Genomic DNA, 18,547 nt, shown 5'->3' with positions numbered 1-18,547 from the left:
ACCACGTTGGCCAGGCTGGTCTCAAACTCCTGACCTCAGGTGATCTGCCCGCCTTGGTCTCCCAATTGTGAGGATTACAGGCATGAGCCACCACACCCGGCCTAAAATTGTAAACATTTTAGAAGAAAGTATAGATGAATCCCTTTGTGATCTCGGGGAAGAAGAGATTTTTTAAAAAATATACCAAAAGAAGCACAAATTATAAGAGAAAAGATTGAAAATGTTGGTATTAAAATTAAAAACTTGTTTCCCTGAAAAGAAACCATAAAACAAGCCTGTGTAACCCACGACCCACAGGCTGCATATGGCCCAGGATGGCTTTGAATGCAGCCCAACACAACTTCGTAAACTTTCTTAAAACATCATGAGATTTTTTTTAAGATTTTGTTTTGTTTTTTGTTTTTTTTAGCTCGTTAGGTATCATTAGTGTTAGTATATTTTATGTGTGGCCCAAGACAATTCTTCTTCCAATCTGTCTCGGGGGAGCCAAAAGATTGGACACCCCTGCCATAAAAATGAAAAGACAATGGCCGGGCACGGTGGCTCACGCCTGTAATCCCAGCACTTTGGGAGGCTGAGGTGGGTGGATCACCTGAGGTCAGGAGTTTGAGACCAGCCTGACCAACATGGTGAAACCCTGTCTCTACTAAAAATACAAAAATTAGCCGGGCGTGCTGGTGCACGCCTATAGTCCCAACTACTCAGGAGGCTGAGGCAGGAGAACCTCTTGAACTCAGGAGGCGGAGGTTGCAGTGAGCCGAGATTGCACCACTGCACTCCAGCCTGGGTGACAGAGTGAGACTCCATTGGAAAAAAAAAAAACAGTGTGATACATTGACCTAAGGTTTAAGAACATGCAAACTGATACCATATATCACTTGGGGACAAAAATTTACATGGTAAAAGTAAAAAGAAATATATGAAAATAATAAAAATCAAATTCAAGATGGTGATTATGGTGATAGGGGAAGAACTGAGGTGGAAATAAAAGGTTGTCACTACATTGAGAAATTTTTCTTTCTTTTTTTCTTTTTTCTTTTTTTGAGACGGAATCTCGCTCTGTCGCCCAGGCTGGAGTGCAGTGGTGTGATCTCAGCTCACTGCAACCTCCGCCTCCCAGGTTCAAGTGATTCTCCTGCCTCAGCCTCCTGAGTAGCTGGGACTACAGGTGTGCGCCACCACACCTGGGTAATTTTGTTTGTATTTTTAGTAGACATGGGGTTTCACCATGTTGGCTAGGCTGGTCTCGAACTCCTGACCTCAGGTGATCCACCTGCCTCGGTCTCCCAAAGTGCTGGGATAACAAGCGTGAGCCACTGCGCCCAGCTTTGTTTGCATTTTTAGGTGAGACAGGGTTTCACCATGTTGGCCAGGTTGGTCTTGAACTCCTGACCTCAGGTGATGCACCTGCCTCAGTCTCCCAAAGTGCTGGATTACAGGCGTGAGCCCCTGCGCCCAGCCCCTGAAGGAAAATGTAAAGGAAGAGGAAGGTGTGCAAATGTGTGTGCCTTGGGCGTAATGGATGGCGGTGCAGCAGTGGGTTAAAGTTAACACGAGACAGTGATGCAATCACAGAATCCAAATTGAGTGCAGGTCGCTTTAAGAAAGGAGTAGCTGTAATCTGAAGCCTGCTGGATACTGGATTAGAAGGCAGCAAAAAAAGCTCTGGTGCTGGCTGGAGCCCCCTCAGCGTGCAGGCTTAGAGGGACTAGGCTGGGTGTGGAGCTGCAGCGTATCCACAGGTAAAGCAGCTCCCTGGCTGCTCTGATGCCAGGGACGACGGGAGAGGCTCCCCTGGGCTGGGGGGACAGGGGGAGGCAGGGGCACTCCAGGGAGCAGAAAAGAGCAGTGCAAGGGAGAGGAAATGGTGAGACAGCAGCCCCTGCAATTTGGGCACAAGGGTGAGTGGATGAGAGAGGGCAGAGGGAGCTGGGGGGATGAGGCCGAAGGCCAGGACCCAGTGATCCCCAAATCCCACTGCACCGACGGAAGAGGCTGGAAAGGCTTTTGAATGAAGTGAGTGGGAAACAGTGGAGGGGCGGTCGTGGGGAGGAAAGGGGAGCTAAGCTGCTGGGTCGGGTCTGAGCAGCACCCCAGGACTGGAGTCCGAGGCAGGGAGGTTCCCGGGAGCTGCTTCCACCAAAGGCAGTTAGGAAGGCGGCCGCCCTGCAGCCCAGCCCTGGCCCCTGCTCCCTGGGCTCCTTGCTACTTTTTCAAAATCAGCTGGTGCTGACTGCTAAGGCAATTTCCCAGCACCACCAAACCGCTGGCCCTGGCTGAGGGCTGGGATGGAGGACAGCTGGGTCCTTCTAGCCAGCCCCCACCCACTCTCTTTGGCTAAATGAGTCAAGGCTGGAGACCAAAGAGGTTGTGGCCTCTGGCAAACAATGAGCACTATTTAGCCAGGCAGGTGTATAGGGCATGGGGGCCCAGCTGCCAGTGCTGGAGAGAAGGGCCGTCTGAGATGCACCCTTTCTGCTGCCTGTGCCAAGCCACCCGGAGGGGTAGGTCTCACAGGAATTCCCAGAAACCCTGCCCCTGTCCAGCCTAGGCCCCCACCCGGCATTAGCTAACCCGACGTTAGCCCCCAGGTTCCGTGGGTTGGGGGGCAGGGAGTCCTATTCTTGGGGCTGCTGCCTCTGGGGTGTGGGGAAGTGCAACTCCACGGCACCCTGGGCTGACTCATTCAGCTTCTAAAGCTTCAGGAAACATTGTTTGGGGCTGGGTCACCATGGGTGGGCCAGAGAGGACCCCTCGATCCCCTCCAGAGAGCCAGGGGAGGGGGAGGTGCCCTTCCCCACGCTATCTCCGGGGCCCACTGCCATGTGGCTGAAGGCTGTGCGGTTCTGGGAAGAGGAGGAGGCGGCCGTGGAGGGTGTTTGTCTCCTAACTGGGCTTAATCTGAAACACATGTATTGGCTTGAGTTGATCCGCCTAACTTGGAGGCAAGATCACAAAAGTTCCTGTGTTTCTTGATGTGGGCAGTTGTCAGAAAATCAGGCCTGACCTTGGCCCGCCAGGGAGGGTGTCTGCCTCTCCCCGAGCCCTCCCCCGCCTGCTACAGCCGGAGTAGGGCTTGGATACCGCCCTTTGGACAGGATGGCATCATTGCCTGTGGCCGCAGCCAGCCAGCAGTCGCCTGCTCAGCCCGTGAGCAACCTCTGTGGACAGGGTATTGCGTGTGTGCTGAGGGGCGCCCATGCAGACCCCCATGCTCTGCCCTCCCCCTGCGCTTGTAGGGTTTTCAATCAGCTCTCCTCTTCCCTTATCCAGATGGCTTGAGGTGCAGGATTCAGACTTGCCGTTAATATTCCGGGTCCCTGTGTCTAGCTCGGGGCCACCTTTGGACCCATGTCCCTTCCCTGCCCGGCTCCCTCACCTCACCTCAGCCTACCCACATTGTGACAATCACCTACCACCTGATCTGGGCTTTGGGCTTAGATTCTGTAGGGACCAAGACTGAAGTCTCTCCTTCAAGTCCATTTGAATTGTGACTTTAGTTTCCTTAAATACTATGCCAGGATAATGGCCAGGGATGGTGGCTCACGCTGGTAATCCTGGCACTTTGGGATGCTGGTGGATCACCTGAGATCAGGATTCGAGGCCAGCCTGGCCAACATGGTGAAACCCCATCTCTACTAAAACATAAACATTAACGAGGTGTGGTTGCAGGCACCTGTAATCCCAGCTACTCAGGAGACTGAGGCAGGAGAATTGCTTGAACCCGGGAGGTGGAAGTTGCACTGAGCTGAGATCACACCACTGCAGTTCAGCCTGGGCGACAAGAGTGAAACTCTGTCTCAAACAAACAAACAAAAACCCAAAAAACAAAACAAAAAAACTATGCCAGGATAGGCCTGTCTCCTCCCTTAATTTCTTACTTGGGCCAGAGGAACTAGAACTAACTTTCCTTCTAGCCTTGCCTCCTGTGTACCTCACGAATTTTTGGTCTCTAACAAACCAGTCTGCAGAGGCTCGGGAGGCAGGCTCCTGGCAGCTGGGTGGGGCTGGCCGCAGGCCTGGATGGTGGTGAGGGCTCTATCTTGCGCTGCAGAAAGCTTTTCCTGTTGTCTACACGCAAGTTTTCTCCCTGCACGTCAGGGCAGCCATGTGCAAGAGCAGCTGGCTGGGAACGCGGAGGTCTGCGGCTCAAGGCGGGGTTTAGAAAGAAAACCAGGCTGCTTCCTGCTGCCCGTCCTGCCTTAAGCTGAGTAAACTCAAAGGCAATCTCTTTCGTGCCCCACAATATTGTCCAGTGGATTATCAGATTTAATTTTAAGGACTAGAGCCAACAATCACACAACGTCCTCCCAAATTTTCTGATCCCGTTTGTTCTGGGAAGTCAAAAAGTGCGTGTGCTGTGTGGGTGGATGTTTGTGTTTATAAATGGATAATGAAGGGTGATGTGTTGGGGGCCAGGGCAGGGGAGACAATGTCGTTCAGATTCTACATTTTTTTCTTTGTTTTTTTTTTTTTGAGGTGGAGTCTTGCTCTGTTGCCCAGCCTGGAGTGCCGTGGCACGATCTCGGCTCACTGCAACCTCTGCCTCCTGGATTCAAGCGATTCTCCTGCCTTAGGCTCCCAAGTAGCTAGGATTACAGGCATGGGCCACCATACCTGGCTAATTTTTGTATTTTTAGTAGAGATGGAGTTTCTCCGTGTTGGCCAGGATGGTCTCAAACTCCTGACCTCAGGTGATCTACCCGCCTCTGCCTCTCAAAGTGCTGGGATTACAGGCGTGAGCCACTACGCTTGGCCTTCTTGTTTTTTTTTGTTTTGTTTTTTTGTTTTTTTTGAGGTGGAGTTTTCACTCTTGTTGCCCAGGCTGGAGTGCAGTGGTGCAATCTTGGCTCACTGCAACCTCCACCTCCCAAGTTCAAGCAATTCTCCAGCCTTAGCCCTCCAAGTAGCTGGGACTACAGGTGTGTGCCACTACGCCTGGCTAATTTATTTTATTTTATTTATTTATTTTTGAGACTAAGTCTTCCTCTGTCGCCCAGGCTGGAGTGCAGTGGCACAATCTTGGCTCACTGCAACCTCTGCCTCCTGGGTTCAAGTGATTCTCCTGCCTCAGCCTCCTGAGTAACTGGGATTACAGGGGCCTGCCACCACGCCTGGCTACTTTTTGTATTTTTAGTATAGATGGGGTTTCACCATGTTGGCCAGGCTGGTCTCGAACTCCTGAGCTCAGGCTATCCGCCTGCCTCAGCCTCCCAAAGTGTTGGGATTACAGGCGTGAGCCACTGCGCTCGGTAGTTTTATTTTAATAGTAGGTTATTTTATTTCCATTTTACAAGAGAAAACATGGTGATTTAGAGAGCTACTAAGACACAGCACTGCGACCATGTGTGATGGCGGGCACCTGCAGTCCCAGCTACTCAGGAGGCTGAGGCAGGAGAATCACATGAGGTCAGGAGCTCCAGGCTGTAGGGTGCTATGGTTGTGCCTGTGAATAGCCACTACACTCCAGCCTGGGCACTGCAGCAAGACCTTGTCTCCCCCCCCAAAAAAAAGACACAGAATTGAAATGTGAACCCAGGCTCTCTGACCCTAGGCCCTGCACTCCTGACCATGGGAGAAAGAGCTCTTGAAAGGAGACTGTGGGAGAAGGGAATGAGCTGCCTTGTGAGGCCACAGAATTCCAAAGACAGCTTGAGAATTTGGAGGGACAGCAGGTGCCGGACTGGGTGCCTCTATGCTTGGTATCCGGTGATTCCGTGGAGAAGACCTGGGTTCTGCCCCATTCTCCTGGGAGGGGTTGCCCCAAGTCTTATCACCGGAGTGGGTCAGCTGCCTCCAGGACAAAGCATTAGCATACACTTGTGCTGGGCCATACTCCACGTGGAGAAGCCCTGCTGGGGCTGGGGCCCCACTGCTCTGGATCTTTAAAAGATATTGGTTCAGGGGCCAGGTGTGATGGCACACGCCTATAACCCTAGCACTTTGGGAGGCTGAGGCGGGCGGATAGCCTGAGGTCAGGAGGTCGAGACAAGCCTGGTGAACGTGGTGAAACCCCATCGCTATTAAAATACAAAAAATTAGCCGGGCATGGTGGCACATGCCTGTAATTCCAGCTACTTGGGAGGTTGAGGCGGGAGAATCGCTTGAACCCAGGAGGCGGAGGTTGCAGTGAGCCAAGATCGCTCCACTGTACTCCAGCCTGGGCGACAGAGCCAGACTCTGTTTCAAAAAATAAAATAAAATATAAATAAATAAATAAATAAAAAATAAATAAAAGCTTTAGGTTTAAAGGAGGGTCCCCTGACGCAGACAGTGAAACAAAAGCACAAGCTCATGGCATGACTGTGGGCCCCGAGGCAGGGGGAGGGGCGGGAGAACCTTGCTGGGAGGGATGGGCCATCAAGCTGAGGGTCCACTTCCGGGGGCCTGGAGGGGTGAGGGGTGGTCGCTGCGGGGGGTGGGGAAAGTGCCTAGCCCTGCCCAACCCCTGGGCCCTGGCTGGGGTGGCCAGGAAGGGACAGTGGGGCAGTGCAGTGGGGGAGGAGAGCGGCTTGCTACCTTGTGCTTTTCTTGCAGGCCCCAGGATGCAGGCCCTGGTGCTACTCCTGTGCATTGGAGCCCTCCTCGGGCACAGCAGCTGCCAGAACCCCGCCAGCCCCCCGGAGGAGGTCAGTAGGTGGGCGGGGAGGGCGTGGTCAGCGTTCCCAGCCCCTCCTTGGCAGGTAGCACGGGAGGACAGGGAACCGGGACCCAGGTTCCAGGCCAGGCTTGGGCCTTTATTTCTCCAGGGCTGCAGTTTCTCCAGCAGCAAAACAGAGAGAAAATGTCTTGCCTCGCCTTTCAGGGGATGGAGTGGGGACAAGAATAAGATCCCAAAAAAGTAAAAATCTGAAGCACTTTTAACAAGCCCAGGGCAATTCTCCTGCCTCAGCCTCCCAAGCAGCTGGGATTACACGCATGCACCACCATGCCCGGCTCATTTTGTATTTTTAGTAGAGACGGGGGTTTCTCCATGTTGGTCAGGCTGGTCTCGAACTCCTGACCTCAAGTGATTCACCCGCCTCGGCCTCCCAAAGTGCTGGGATGACAGGTGTGAGCCACCGCGCCCGGCCAGGATCTCTTCTCGTTACCTTGTCTTCCTAGTGGGGGCTCCACTGAGCAGGTCACGTTCCCAGACATTTGTTCAGATACTGACCAGGCTGTGGCAGGGAGCGAGGGTATGGACTGACCTCTCTCCTGCCCAGAAAGGGCACAGCTGGGTTCCCAAGGCAGATACAGGCACATGGAGGGAAGCCTGGGCCATATGAGTGTTACGGGGTGAGTGTTGGCGGTGGCCCACCCTTGAGGGACAAGAGCAGCTGGGCATCTTGGCGAGAGCCCTGGACTTTTGTGAGGTCAGAGTATGAATTCTGCGTCTCCCTCCTCCTAGCTTTGTGACCCTAGACAACTCTTACCTCAGTCTTTGCTTCCTTGCCTTTGAAATGGGATAAAAACACCCATTCTACAGGGCCATGTGGCCACTCATTTATTTCTCATCTACCAAACACCTACTTGACAGGTGCTGGCACTGGGTGGAAATAAAAAAGACTCAGTTCTGCCGGGCACGGCGGCTCACGCCTGTAATCCCAGCAGTGTGAGAGGCTGAGCAGCAGGATCGCTTGAATCCAGGAGTTTGAGACCAGTGTGGGCAACAGAGTGAGCCCACCGTCTCTACAAAAAAGCAAAAATTACCAGGCGTGGTGGCACGTGCTTGTGGTACTACCCACTTGGGAAGCTGAGGTGGGAGGATCACTTGAGCCCATGAGATTAAGACTGCAGTGAGGGGCCAGGCGTGGTGGCTCATGCCTGTAATCGCGGCACCTTGGGAGGCCGAGGCAGGTGGATCACAAGGTCAGGAGATTGAGACCATCCTGGCTAACACGGTGAAACCCCGTGTCTACTAAATATACAAAAAATTAGCTGGGTGTGGTGGCGGGCATCTGTAGTCCCAGCTACTCGGGAGGCTGAGGCAGGAGAATGGCGTGAACCCAGGAGGTGGAGGTTGCAGTGAGTGAGCCGAGATTGCACCACTGCACTCCAGCCTGGGAGACAGAGCAAGACTCCATCTAAAAAAAAAAAAAAGAAAAAAAAAGAAAAACTCAGTTCTTTTTTTTAACTTTCTTTTTTTAGAGACAGAGTCTCACTCCGTCACCCAAGCTGGAGTACAGCGGTGCGATCTTGGCTCACTGCAATCTTGGCCTCCCGGGTTCAACCAATTCTCTTGTCTCAGCCTCCTAAATAGTTGGGACCACAGGCACGTGCCACCATGCCCAGCTAATTTTTTGGGTATTTTTAGTAGAGATGGGGCCTCACCATGTTGCTCAGGTTGGTCTCAAACTCCTGAGCTCAAGTGATCCATCCTCCTCGGCCTCCCAAAGTGCTGGGATTACAGGCATGAGCCACCATGCCCAGTTAATTTTTTTTTGTATTTTTAGTAGAGACAGGTTTCACCGTGTTGCCCGGGATGGTCTCGAACTCCTGACCTCAAGTGATTCACCCACCTCAGCCTCCCAAAGTGCTGGGATTATAGGTGTGAGCCACTCGGCTGACAGTTTTTAAAAAGTGGGTCATAGGGGCCGGGCATGGTGGCTCACGCCTGTAATCCCAGCACTTTGGCAGACTGAGGCGGGTGGATCACAAGGTCAGGAGATCGAGACCATCCTGGCTAACACAGGGAAACCCTGTCTCTACTAAAAATACAAAAAATTAGCTGGGCTTGGTGGCAGGCGCCTGTAGTCCCAGCTACTCAGGAGGCTGAGGCAGGAGAATGGCGTGAACCCAGGAGGCGGAGCTTGCAGTGAGCGGAGATCGCGCCACTGTACTCCAGCCTGGGCGACAGAGCGAGACTCTGTCTCAAAAAAAAAAAAAAAAAAAAGTGGGTCATAGGTTTTGGCTTACAGGTCACAAGTGTTTAAACCTGGCCATCAGGCCAGGCGCGGTGGCGCATGCCTGTAATCCCAGCCAATTGGGAGGCTAAGGCAGGAGAATCGCTTGAACTGGGGAGGGTGGAGGTTGCAGCGAGCCGAGATCGCGCCACTGCACTCTAGCCCGGGCAACAGTGTAAGACTGTCAAATAAAAAAAAAAACCAGCTAATCTCTCCTCTGCGCTGTCTCTCCACAGAGAGCTCATGCATGATGAGGGAGTAAAAACTCATTCCCGTTTTAGGCCAAACAGAAAAATTAGGAAGGACAGCCCCAAGGGGCCAGAACCACCACCCTACACAAAGCCGTGAGGAGACAGTCAGTCCCTGTGCATCTCTGCGAGTCCCTGAACTCAAACCCAAGACTTCCTGTCTCCTGCCAGGGTTCCCCAGACCCCGAGAGCACAGGGGCGCTGGTGGAGGAGGAGGATCCTTTCTTCAAAGTGCCTGTGAACAAGCTGGCAGCGGCTGTCTCCAACTTCGGCTATGACCTGTACCGAGCGCAGTCCGGCATGAGCCCCACGACCAACGTGCTCCTGTCTCCTCTCAGCGTGGCCACGGCCCTCTCGGCCCTCTCGCTGGGTGAGTGCTCAGATGAAGGAAGCCCCAGGCAGACCTGGAGAGGCCCCCTGTGGCCTCTGCGTAAATGTGGCTGAGTTTATTGACCTTTCAGCTCAGGGAGGGGTGAAGTAGCACTAGGGCCAGGCCTGGGGGTCCCAGCTGTGTAAGCAGGAGCTCGGGCTGCACACACACGATTCCCCAGCTCCCCAAAAGGGGCTGGGCACCACTGACATGGCGCTTGGCCTCACGGTCACTTATTGACACGGTGACTTCAAGGCACATTCTTGCATTCCTTAACCAAGCCGGTGCTAGCCTAGGTTCCCGGGATGTAACTGCAAACAAGCAGGCGTGGGCTTGCCCTCACTGAGGACACAGCTGGGTTCACAGGGGAACTAATTCCAGCTAACTACAGAATAGTCTTTTTTTTTTCTTTCTTTCTGAGACGGAGTCTCGCTCTGTGGCCCGGGCTGGAGTGCAGTGGTGCGATCTCGGCTCACTGCAACGTCTGCCTCCTGGGTTCAAGGAATTCTCCTGCCTCAGCCTCCAGAGTAGCTGGGATTACAGGCACCTGCCATCATGCCCAGCTAATTTTTGTATTTTTAGTAGAGACGGGGTTTCACCATGTTGCTTACCTTGGCTGGTCTCAAACTCCCGGGCTCAAGCGATCCACCCGCCTTGGCCTCCCAAAGTGCTGGGATTATAGGCGTGGGCCAGCGTGCCCGGCCAGAATAGTCTTAAGGGCTGTGATGGGAGAAGTACAGGGACTGGTATCTCTCACTCCCACTTTCCAGGCCTGATGCCTTTAACCTACTTCAGGAAAATCTCTAAGGATGAAAATTCTTGGCTGGGCGTGGTGGCTCATGCCTGTAATCCCTGCACTTTGGGAGGCCGAGGTGGGTGGATCACGAGGTCAGGAGATCGAGACCATCCTGGCTAACACGGTGAAACCCCGTCTCTACTAAAAATACAAAAAATTAGCCGAGCGTGGTGGCGGGCACCTGTAGTCCCAGCTACTCGGGAGGCTGAGGCAGGAGAATGGCGTGAACCTGGGAGGCGGAGCTTGCAGTGAGCTGAGATCGTGCCACTGCACTCCAGCCTGGGAGACAGAGCGAGACTCCGTCTTCAAAAAAAAAAAAAAAAAAAAGAAAATTCTTTGGCCGCCTAGATTGTCTTGAATATCAGCCTACTTGGGCTCTCAGCAGACAAAAAAGATGAGTATAGTAGTATCTGTGTTCTGGGAGGGGCTTAATTTGGGCCCTGGTGTGCGGTTATCAACATCCACATCCTTGTCTTGGGCAGGAGCGGAGCAGCGAACAGAATCCATCATTCACCGGGCTCTCTACTATGACTTGATCAGCAGCCCAGACATCCATGGTACCTATAAGGAGCTCCTTGACACGGTCACTGCCCCCCAGAAGAACCTCAAGAGTGCCTCCCGGATCGTCTTTGAGAAGAGTGAGTCGCCTTTGCAGCCCGAGCTGCCTGAGGAATGTGGGCTCCATGCAGCAGACTGAGGGTCTTTTTTTTTTTTTTTTTTTTCCCTGAGACAGTCTCGCTCTGTCACCCAGGCTGGAGTGCAGTGGTGCGATCTTGGCTCACCGCAAGCTCCGCCTCCCGGGTTCACACCATCCTCCTGCCTCAGCCTCCCGAGTAGCTGGGACTACAGGCGCCCGGCTAATCTTTTTGTATTTTTTTTTTTTTTTTGAGACACAGTCTCACTTTGTCACCCAGGCTGGAGTGCAGTGGTGTGATCTTGGCTCACTGCAACCTCTGCCTCCTGGGTTCAAGCAATTCTCCTGCCTCAGCCTCCTGAGTAGCTGGGATTACAGGTACACACCACCACACCCAGCTAATTTTTGTATTTTTAGTAAAGACAAGATTTCTCCATGTGGGCCAGGCCGGCCTTGAACTCCAGACCTTAGGTGATCCACCTGTCTTGGCCTCCCAAAGTGCTGGGATTACAGGTGTGAGCCACTGTGCCAGGCCCTTTTTTGTATTTTTAGCAGAGACGGGGTTTCACCGCGTTAGCCAGGATGGTCTGGATCTCCTGACCTCATGATCTGCCAGCCTCAGCCTCCCAAAGTGCTGGGATTACAGGCGTGAGCCACTGCGCTCGGCCTGTTTCTAAACAATAGATCACGTATGCTCAGACCTGGCCTGGCACTGGTGGGGAGGAAGGGCCCGTGAGCCCAAAGAGGCTCAGAAGAGGAAGTGGGCTGCAGGAGATGGTGGGAGGGGCAGGGAGGGCAGTGGTGCGATCCAGGAAATCTGCTGCCCCCCACCCCCGCCCCCAGCCAGTGCCTGGAGATGCCAGCAGAAGTCCTGGCAAGTCACAGGAAGATGCTGGCTGGGAAGTCAGGGCCTGCTGAGTGGTAAACCAGAACCCGAGCCTGGCAGGCTCTGGAAGACAGGATGCGCGTCGTGGAGTCTCATACACTAACCTCTGCTCTGCCTCTTCTCAGAGCTACGCATAAAATCCAGCTTTGTGGCACCTCTGGAAAAGTCATATGGGACCAGGCCCAGAGTCTTGACGGGCAGCCCTCGCTTGGACCTGCAGGAGATCAACAACTGGGTGCAGGCCCAGATGAAAGGGAAGCTCGCCAGGTCCACAAAGGAAATTCCCAATGAGATTAGCATTCTTCTTCTCGGTGTGGCACACTTCAAGGGTGAGCGTGTCTCCAATTTTTTTTCATTTATTTTACTGTATTTTATCTAATTAATTAATTTATTTGACGGAGTCTTACTCTGTAGCCCTAGCTGGAGTGCAGTGGCATGATCTCAGCTCAATGCAACCTCCGCCTCCCAGGTTCAAGCAATTCTTGTGCCTCAGCCTCCCGAGTAGCTGGGATTACAGGGATGCACCATCACTCCTGGCTAATTTTTTGCATTTTAGTAGAGATGGGGTTTCACCATGTGGGCTAGGCTGGTCTCGAACTCCTGAGCTCAGGTGGTCTGCCCACCTCAGCCTCTCAAAGTGCTAGGATTACAGGCGTGAGCCACCACGCCCAGTCCTTTTTAAGAGACAGGGTGTTGCTATGATGCCCAGGCTGGTCTTGAACTCCTGGGCTCAAGTAATCCTCCCACTTTGGCCTCCCAAGGTGCTGGGATTACAGGCTTGAGCCACCGCGCCTGGCCCTTTTACATTTATTTTTAAATTAAGAGACAGGGTGTCGCTATGATGCCCAGGCTGGTCTCGAACTCCTGGGCTTAAGTGATCCTCCCACCTCGGCCTCCCAAAATGCTGGGATTACCATGTCCAACTTGCCACTTCTTTTTTGACCAAGGATGGATGGCAGGCATCAGAGGGGGCTTGGAAAGGGGAGGTGTCAAAGACCTTTTCCAGCATGGAGTCTGGGGCACAGCTGGGGGAGGATCTGGGCACTGTGCTTGCCTGGAGCTTATCTGCTTGTCATCAAATCCAAGGCAAGGCATGAATGTCTACAGAGTCAGAGACTTGAGACAAAAGAGCAGAGAGGGAGAAAGAATGAACACTGGGCCTGTTTGGGACTTTCCTGGCTTTTTAATCAGTCAAGATTTATTTGTTTATTTATTTATTTATTTTTTTTGAGACGGAGTCTTGCTCTGTCACCCAGGCTGGAGTGCAGTGGCGCCATCTCGGCTCACTGCAAGCTCCGCCTCCCGGGTTCACGCCATTCTCCTGCCTCAGCCTCTCCGAGTAGCTGGGACTACAGGCGCCCGCCACCACGCCCGGCCAACTTTCTGCACTTTTAGTAGAGACGGGGTTTCACCGTGGTCTCGATCTCCTGACCTCGTGGTCTGCCCGCCTCGGCCTCCCAAAGTGCTGGGACTACAAGCGTGAGCCACCGCGCCCGGCCTATTTGTTTATTTTTTAAGATGGAGTCTCATTCTGTTGCCCAGGCTGGAGTGCAGTGGCGCCATCTTGGCTCACTACAGCCTCCCCACCTCCCAGGTTCAAGTGATTCTTCTCCCTCAGCCTCCCGAGTAGCTGAGATTACAGGCGCCTGCCACCACACGCAGCTAATTTTTGTATTTTCAGTAGAGATGGGGTTTCGCCATGTTAGCCAGGCTGGTCTCGAACTCCTGACCTCAGATGATCTGTCCACCTCAGCCTCCCAAAGTGCTGGGATGACAGGCATGAGCCACCGTGCTGGCTGAATCAGACAAGATTTAAATCCCAGCTCTGCCTGTACCAGCTGAGGAACTCTGCACACATTTCAAAACCTTTCTGGGCCGATGTTCTCACCTTTAACGTGAGGATAATACACCCACTTCATAGACACCTTTTTATGTTGTCTCCAAGTTTTATAACAGCTCTAGTTCTGTACCCAAGACATGGTAGGTGACCAACAACATCCTTCTAGGCTGTGGTGATGTGTTTGGAGCTCGTTCCACAGGCCTAGTGTGGGGCCAGCCCCGTTCAGATAAGGCCTTGTGGGGTGGCCTGGGGCAGGGGGAGGGGTTGGGCAACCTCTCCCTTAAAATGGTTTGTAACCACCTGAGGCACCAGCAAGAGCGGCCCCCTAGCCTGGAGAAAATCCGAATGGCTTCCTACTTCAAGCACTGGTCTCTAGTGAGCGAAAGAACAGCTCTGGATCTAGGATATTACAGGTCACATTAAACTAAAGGGGCTTGGCCATCATCGGCTGGCTTCCAGAGCGTCTGCCAGTTACTTCACCTCTTCAGCTTCGGCCTGTTTTCAGCTACGAGAGGGCATAATCCAGAGGACCTCAGAGATCCCTCCCAGCTCGGACCTTCTTTGACTGTCTCCCAGAGACACTGCTGTAGGAGTGCACACCAGTTTTCTTTTGAGATGGAGTTTCACTCTTTTTGCCTAGGCTGGAGTGCCGTGGTGTGATCTTGGCTCACTGCAACCTCTGGCTCCCAGGTTCAAGTGATTCTCCTGTCTCAGCCTCCCGAGTAGCTGGGATTACATTCACCCACCACTGCCTGCGCCCAACTAATTTTTGTATTTTTAGTAGAGACAGGGTTTCACCATGTTGGCCAGTCTGGTCTCGAACTCCTGACCTTAGATGATCCACTTGCCTTGGCCTCCCAAAGTGCTGAGATTACAGATGTGAGGCACCACACCCGACCATTTTTGTATTTTTAGTAGAGACGGGGTTTTGCCATGTTGGCCACGCTGGTCTCAAACTCCTGACCTCAAGTGATCTGCCCACCTTGGCCTCCCAAAGTGCTGGGACTACAGGCGTGAGTCACCGTGCCCGGCCGTTTTTGTATTTTTAGGACAGACAGCATTTTGTCACGTTGGCCAGGCTGGTCTCAAACTCCTGACCTCAAGTGATCCGCCCACCCCGGCCTCCCAATATGCTGGGATTCCAGGCGTGAGTCACCTCGCCTGGCCACCAGTTTACTCTTCCTGCAGGCTATCACAGAACGTGTACAATCTAGAGAGTAATTAACCAAATCAACGTCTTGCCATCGGAGTTTGCTGGTGAAGGGCACTCGGGGTCCTGGAAATAACTGTAGGCTCCAAGCCACACACACTGAGATAGGCCTATTCCCCGAGGCCTCCGAGCCCTTGACAGCTAGGTTCCCTTGAGTCGGGCAATCTTCAACAACGTGCTCTGGGGACACAGCATGGCGCCACTGTCTTTCTGGTCTCCTGGGGCTCAGACTATGTCATTCATTTCTTTCCAGGGCAGTGGGTAACAAAGTTTGACTCCAGAAAGACTTCCCTCGAGGATTTCCACTTGGATGAAGAGAGGACCGTGAGGGTCCCCATGATGTCGGACCCTAAGGCTGTTTTACGCTATGGCTTGGATTCGGATCTCAGCTGCAAGGTCTGTAGGGATAAGGGCAGGGTGGGTGGTGGGTGGAGGGAGACGATAGAGAATCAAAACAGGGTAGTGGGAATAAAATGACCTTTGAGATCTGACAGCTCTCTACATTTCGCCTGCTGTGTGACTTTGAGCAGGTTAATAACATCTCTGAGCCTTTCCTCCTCTTAAGATGGGGCAGGGGATCGTTACCAACCCTTGTCTTCCCAGCGTTTGTTGTAAGGATGGATAAGGTAACAGGAAACGGGCCCCCAGATTGGGCACCCAAATGTTTGTTCTCTTTTCTCGAGACTCCTATTTCTAGAATTTAAAGCCACACTTTGAAAAATAATGACAAACTCCAAATCGTTGGCTTTTTTTTTTTTTGAGACAGAGTCTTGCTCTGTTGGCCGCGCTGGAGTGCAGTGGCACAATCTCGGCTCACTACAACCTCCACCCTGCTGGGTTAAAGCAATTCTCTTGCCTCAGCCTCCTGAGTAGCTGGGACTATAGGCGTGCGCCACCATGCCTGGCTAATTTTGTACAGACGGGGTTTCTCCATGTTGGTCAGGCTGGTCTTGAACTCCCAACCTCAGGTGATCTGCCTGCCTCGGCCTCCCAAAGCACCGGGATTCCAGGCGTGAGCCACCACGCTCGGCCAATTGTTGGCATTCTAAGGCTTTCAGTGGACCTGACTTCTTTTAGTTGTAAGTCTGTAACTGTTAACCTTTCTTGGGCCATGGCTATCACACAGATCTCTGGGAATCTGACGACAGTGCCTCAAACCCGGGGGAGCACCGCCAGGTGTGCACACACACATTTCTGTCAACGATTTCGGAGACTCTTGGGGCCCCTGACACCATCTGTTCCATGGACCTTAGGTTAAGAGCCTCTGTTCAAAGGAGGCTTTTGCTCATGGTGGGTGGATGGGGTGGAGTCTCCAAGCCGTCTTACCGCCCCTTTGGTATTCCTATCCCCGGTTCTCCCTGTCTTAGTCCAGCGCTCTCTACCTAACAAATGAGCAGTAAATGTTGGCAGATGGACTTTGGGAGAAAATAAAGACCTGAAATTCAATTCTAGCTCCTTAAACCACAGGAGAACATTCTTTCAGCAGGTAACTTCAGTTGGTATTAGGCCAAGGTAAGAAAGGCCAACAGCACCCTTTCTGAAGAAACCTCAGGAGATGGCTTGCTGCCAGAAAGCTATAACCTGGAGGGGGAATCGTTAAATAGATGAGGGGCTAGAGGAAGCAAGAGGCCAGGGCCCCGCCACGGGAGAGGGAAGGCAGCTCCTGGCAGTGTCTGTCCCCAGCTTTTGGGCTCTGAAGGACTAACCACGTGCTTTCTCACGTGTCTCAGATTGCCCAGCTGCCCTTGACCGGAAGCATGAGTATCATCTTCTTCCTGCCCCTGAAAGTGACCCAGAATTTGACCTTGATAGAGGAGAGCCTCACCTCCGAGTTCATTCATGACATAGACCGAGAACTGAAGACCGTGCAGGCGGTCCTGACCGTCCCCAAGCTGAAGTTGAGTTATGAAGGCGAAGTCACCAAGTCCCTGCAGGAGATGAGTATGTCTGAAGACCCTTTTGCTCTCGGTGGGTGGGTGGGTGGGGTGGGGGCTTCGGGCCTTCCACTGTGCCAAGCAGAACTCAAGGGCTCCACAGCCTTGTACGGGGGCCGTGGATGATTCCTTAATCCTCATCATGCCGGAAGGGAAGGCTGAACTGCCTTCTCTCGTCAGACTCATTCCTCAGCCTCAGGAGCAGACCTCCCTAACAGGCGCTCACAACACTGCCTCTCAAGACGAGTCTGTCTGACCTGTTTTCTCATCTTGACCTAACTTGCTGAGTGCTCCTGGGCAAGTCACTCCACCCTCGGCCAGCTCAGAGCTCTTCAGGCCTCACAGAAGGTCCACAGTGGTGTGCCATCCCAGCTTGCTTGCGATCGGATCCCTTGGTTGGGGTGTTGGGGAAGGCAGGGTTTTAACGGAAATCTCTCTCCATCTCTACAGAGCTGCAATCCTTGTTTGATTCACCAGACTTTAGCAAGATCACAGGCAAACCCATCAAGCTGACTCAAGTGGAGCACCGGGCTGGCTTCGAGTGGAACGAGGATGGGGCGGGAGCCACCCCCAGCCCAGGGCTGCAGCCTGCCCACCTCACCTTCCCGCTGGACTATCACCTTAACCAGCCTTTCATCTTCGTACTGAGGGACACAGACACAGGGGCCCTACTCTTCATTGGCAAGATTCTGGACCCCAGGGGCACCTAATACCCCATTTAATATTCCAGTACCCTAGAAGAAAACCCCAGAGGGACAGCAGAGTCCACAAGACACAAGGCTGCCCCCGTAAGGTTTCAATGCATACAATAAAAGAGCTTTATCCTTAACTTCTGTTGCTTTGTTCCTCCTCCTATTTTGAGCTATGCTAAATACCATATGAAGAGAAACTGCTCTTTAGGCATTTGGTGGTCCTCTACTTCTGGCCTGGTTTTATCTAAACGCTGCAGGAAGTCGCCGTTTATAAGAACTCCTAGTTATCTGTGCTGGATAATGCAGGGGCAGCTTCTCTGCTCTGGGGGTGTTTCTGTACTAGGATCAGCGATCCTCCCGGGAGGCCATTTCCTGCCCCCGTAACCAGTGAAGCATGCTCGTAAACAGCACATAGGTAGGACAGGCCATCTGTAACTTTAGGAAATGGACCTGATATGTAAAGATTCTGTACATCTTCTTTGTAAGGAGGTATGCCTATTTTACAAAGTACAGCCGGGTGTGGTGGCTCATGGTTGTAATCCCAGCACTTCGGGAGGCCGAGGTGGGCAGATCACCTGAGGTCAGGAGTTTGAGACCAGCCTGACCAACACGGAGAAACCCCATCTGTACTAAAAATACAAAATTAGCAGGGTGTGGTGGCACATGCCTGTAATCCCAGCTACTCGGGAGGCTGAGGCAGGAGAATCACTTGAATCCGGGAGGCAGAGGTTGCAGTGAGCCAAGATCATGGCCATTGCACTCCAGTCTAGGCAATAAGAGCGAAACTCCGTCTCAAAAAAACAAAAAACCAAAGTATAACTGGGCTTTTTGAGGAACATGAAACATGCCCAGTGTCTGAAGTAGAATAACTACTGAACTGTCCACAGGACTAAACTTTTTTTTCTTGAAAAAGCTCTACCAAAAAAAGTCACTGGCCACTCCCTTGTCACAGAGTTATCAGGAGGAGAAATGATAATTCTGCTGCCCTTCATTCTATAAATGTTTGAGTGCTAATTGTATTCCAGATTCTCAAAAAGCTATTGCCAGGTGTC

General features: G+C 52.7%; 1 protein-coding gene across 4 annotated transcripts; it reads left to right on the top strand.

Moving 5' to 3' along the window:
• Positions 1-1,495: 1,495 nt before the first annotated feature.
• SERPINF1 (serpin family F member 1) lies at positions 1,496-17,628 on the top strand. 4 transcript variants are annotated; one of them, XM_030800495.1, is made up of 8 exons: positions 1,496-1,742; positions 6,538-6,629; positions 9,305-9,503; positions 10,782-10,937; positions 11,945-12,148; positions 15,123-15,265; positions 16,600-16,810; positions 17,254-17,628. In XM_030800495.1, exons 2-8 carry the CDS (start codon positions 6,546-6,548, stop codon positions 17,511-17,513), a joined length of 1,257 nt encoding a protein of 418 aa, XP_030656355.1. In that variant the 5' UTR covers positions 1,496-1,742; positions 6,538-6,545; the 3' UTR covers positions 17,514-17,628. The 4 variants fall into 4 exon arrangements, with proteins under 4 accessions (XP_030656355.1, XP_030656357.1, XP_030656358.1 ...); XM_030800496.1 differs by lacking the exon at positions 1,496-1,742 and adding an exon at positions 1,962-2,016; XM_030800497.1 differs by lacking the exon at positions 6,538-6,629 and having other exon boundaries at positions 1,553-1,742.
• The last annotated feature ends 919 nt before the right edge of the window (positions 17,629-18,547 follow it).

Source organism: Nomascus leucogenys, chromosome 19 (genome assembly GCF_006542625.1).
Source record: "Nomascus leucogenys isolate Asia chromosome 19, Asia_NLE_v1, whole genome shotgun sequence".
NCBI classification, from domain to species: domain Eukaryota; kingdom Metazoa; phylum Chordata; class Mammalia; order Primates; family Hylobatidae; genus Nomascus; species Nomascus leucogenys.
The sequence above is the reverse complement of the archived record's forward strand: the minus strand, read 5'-3'. Positions and strand labels throughout refer to the sequence as shown.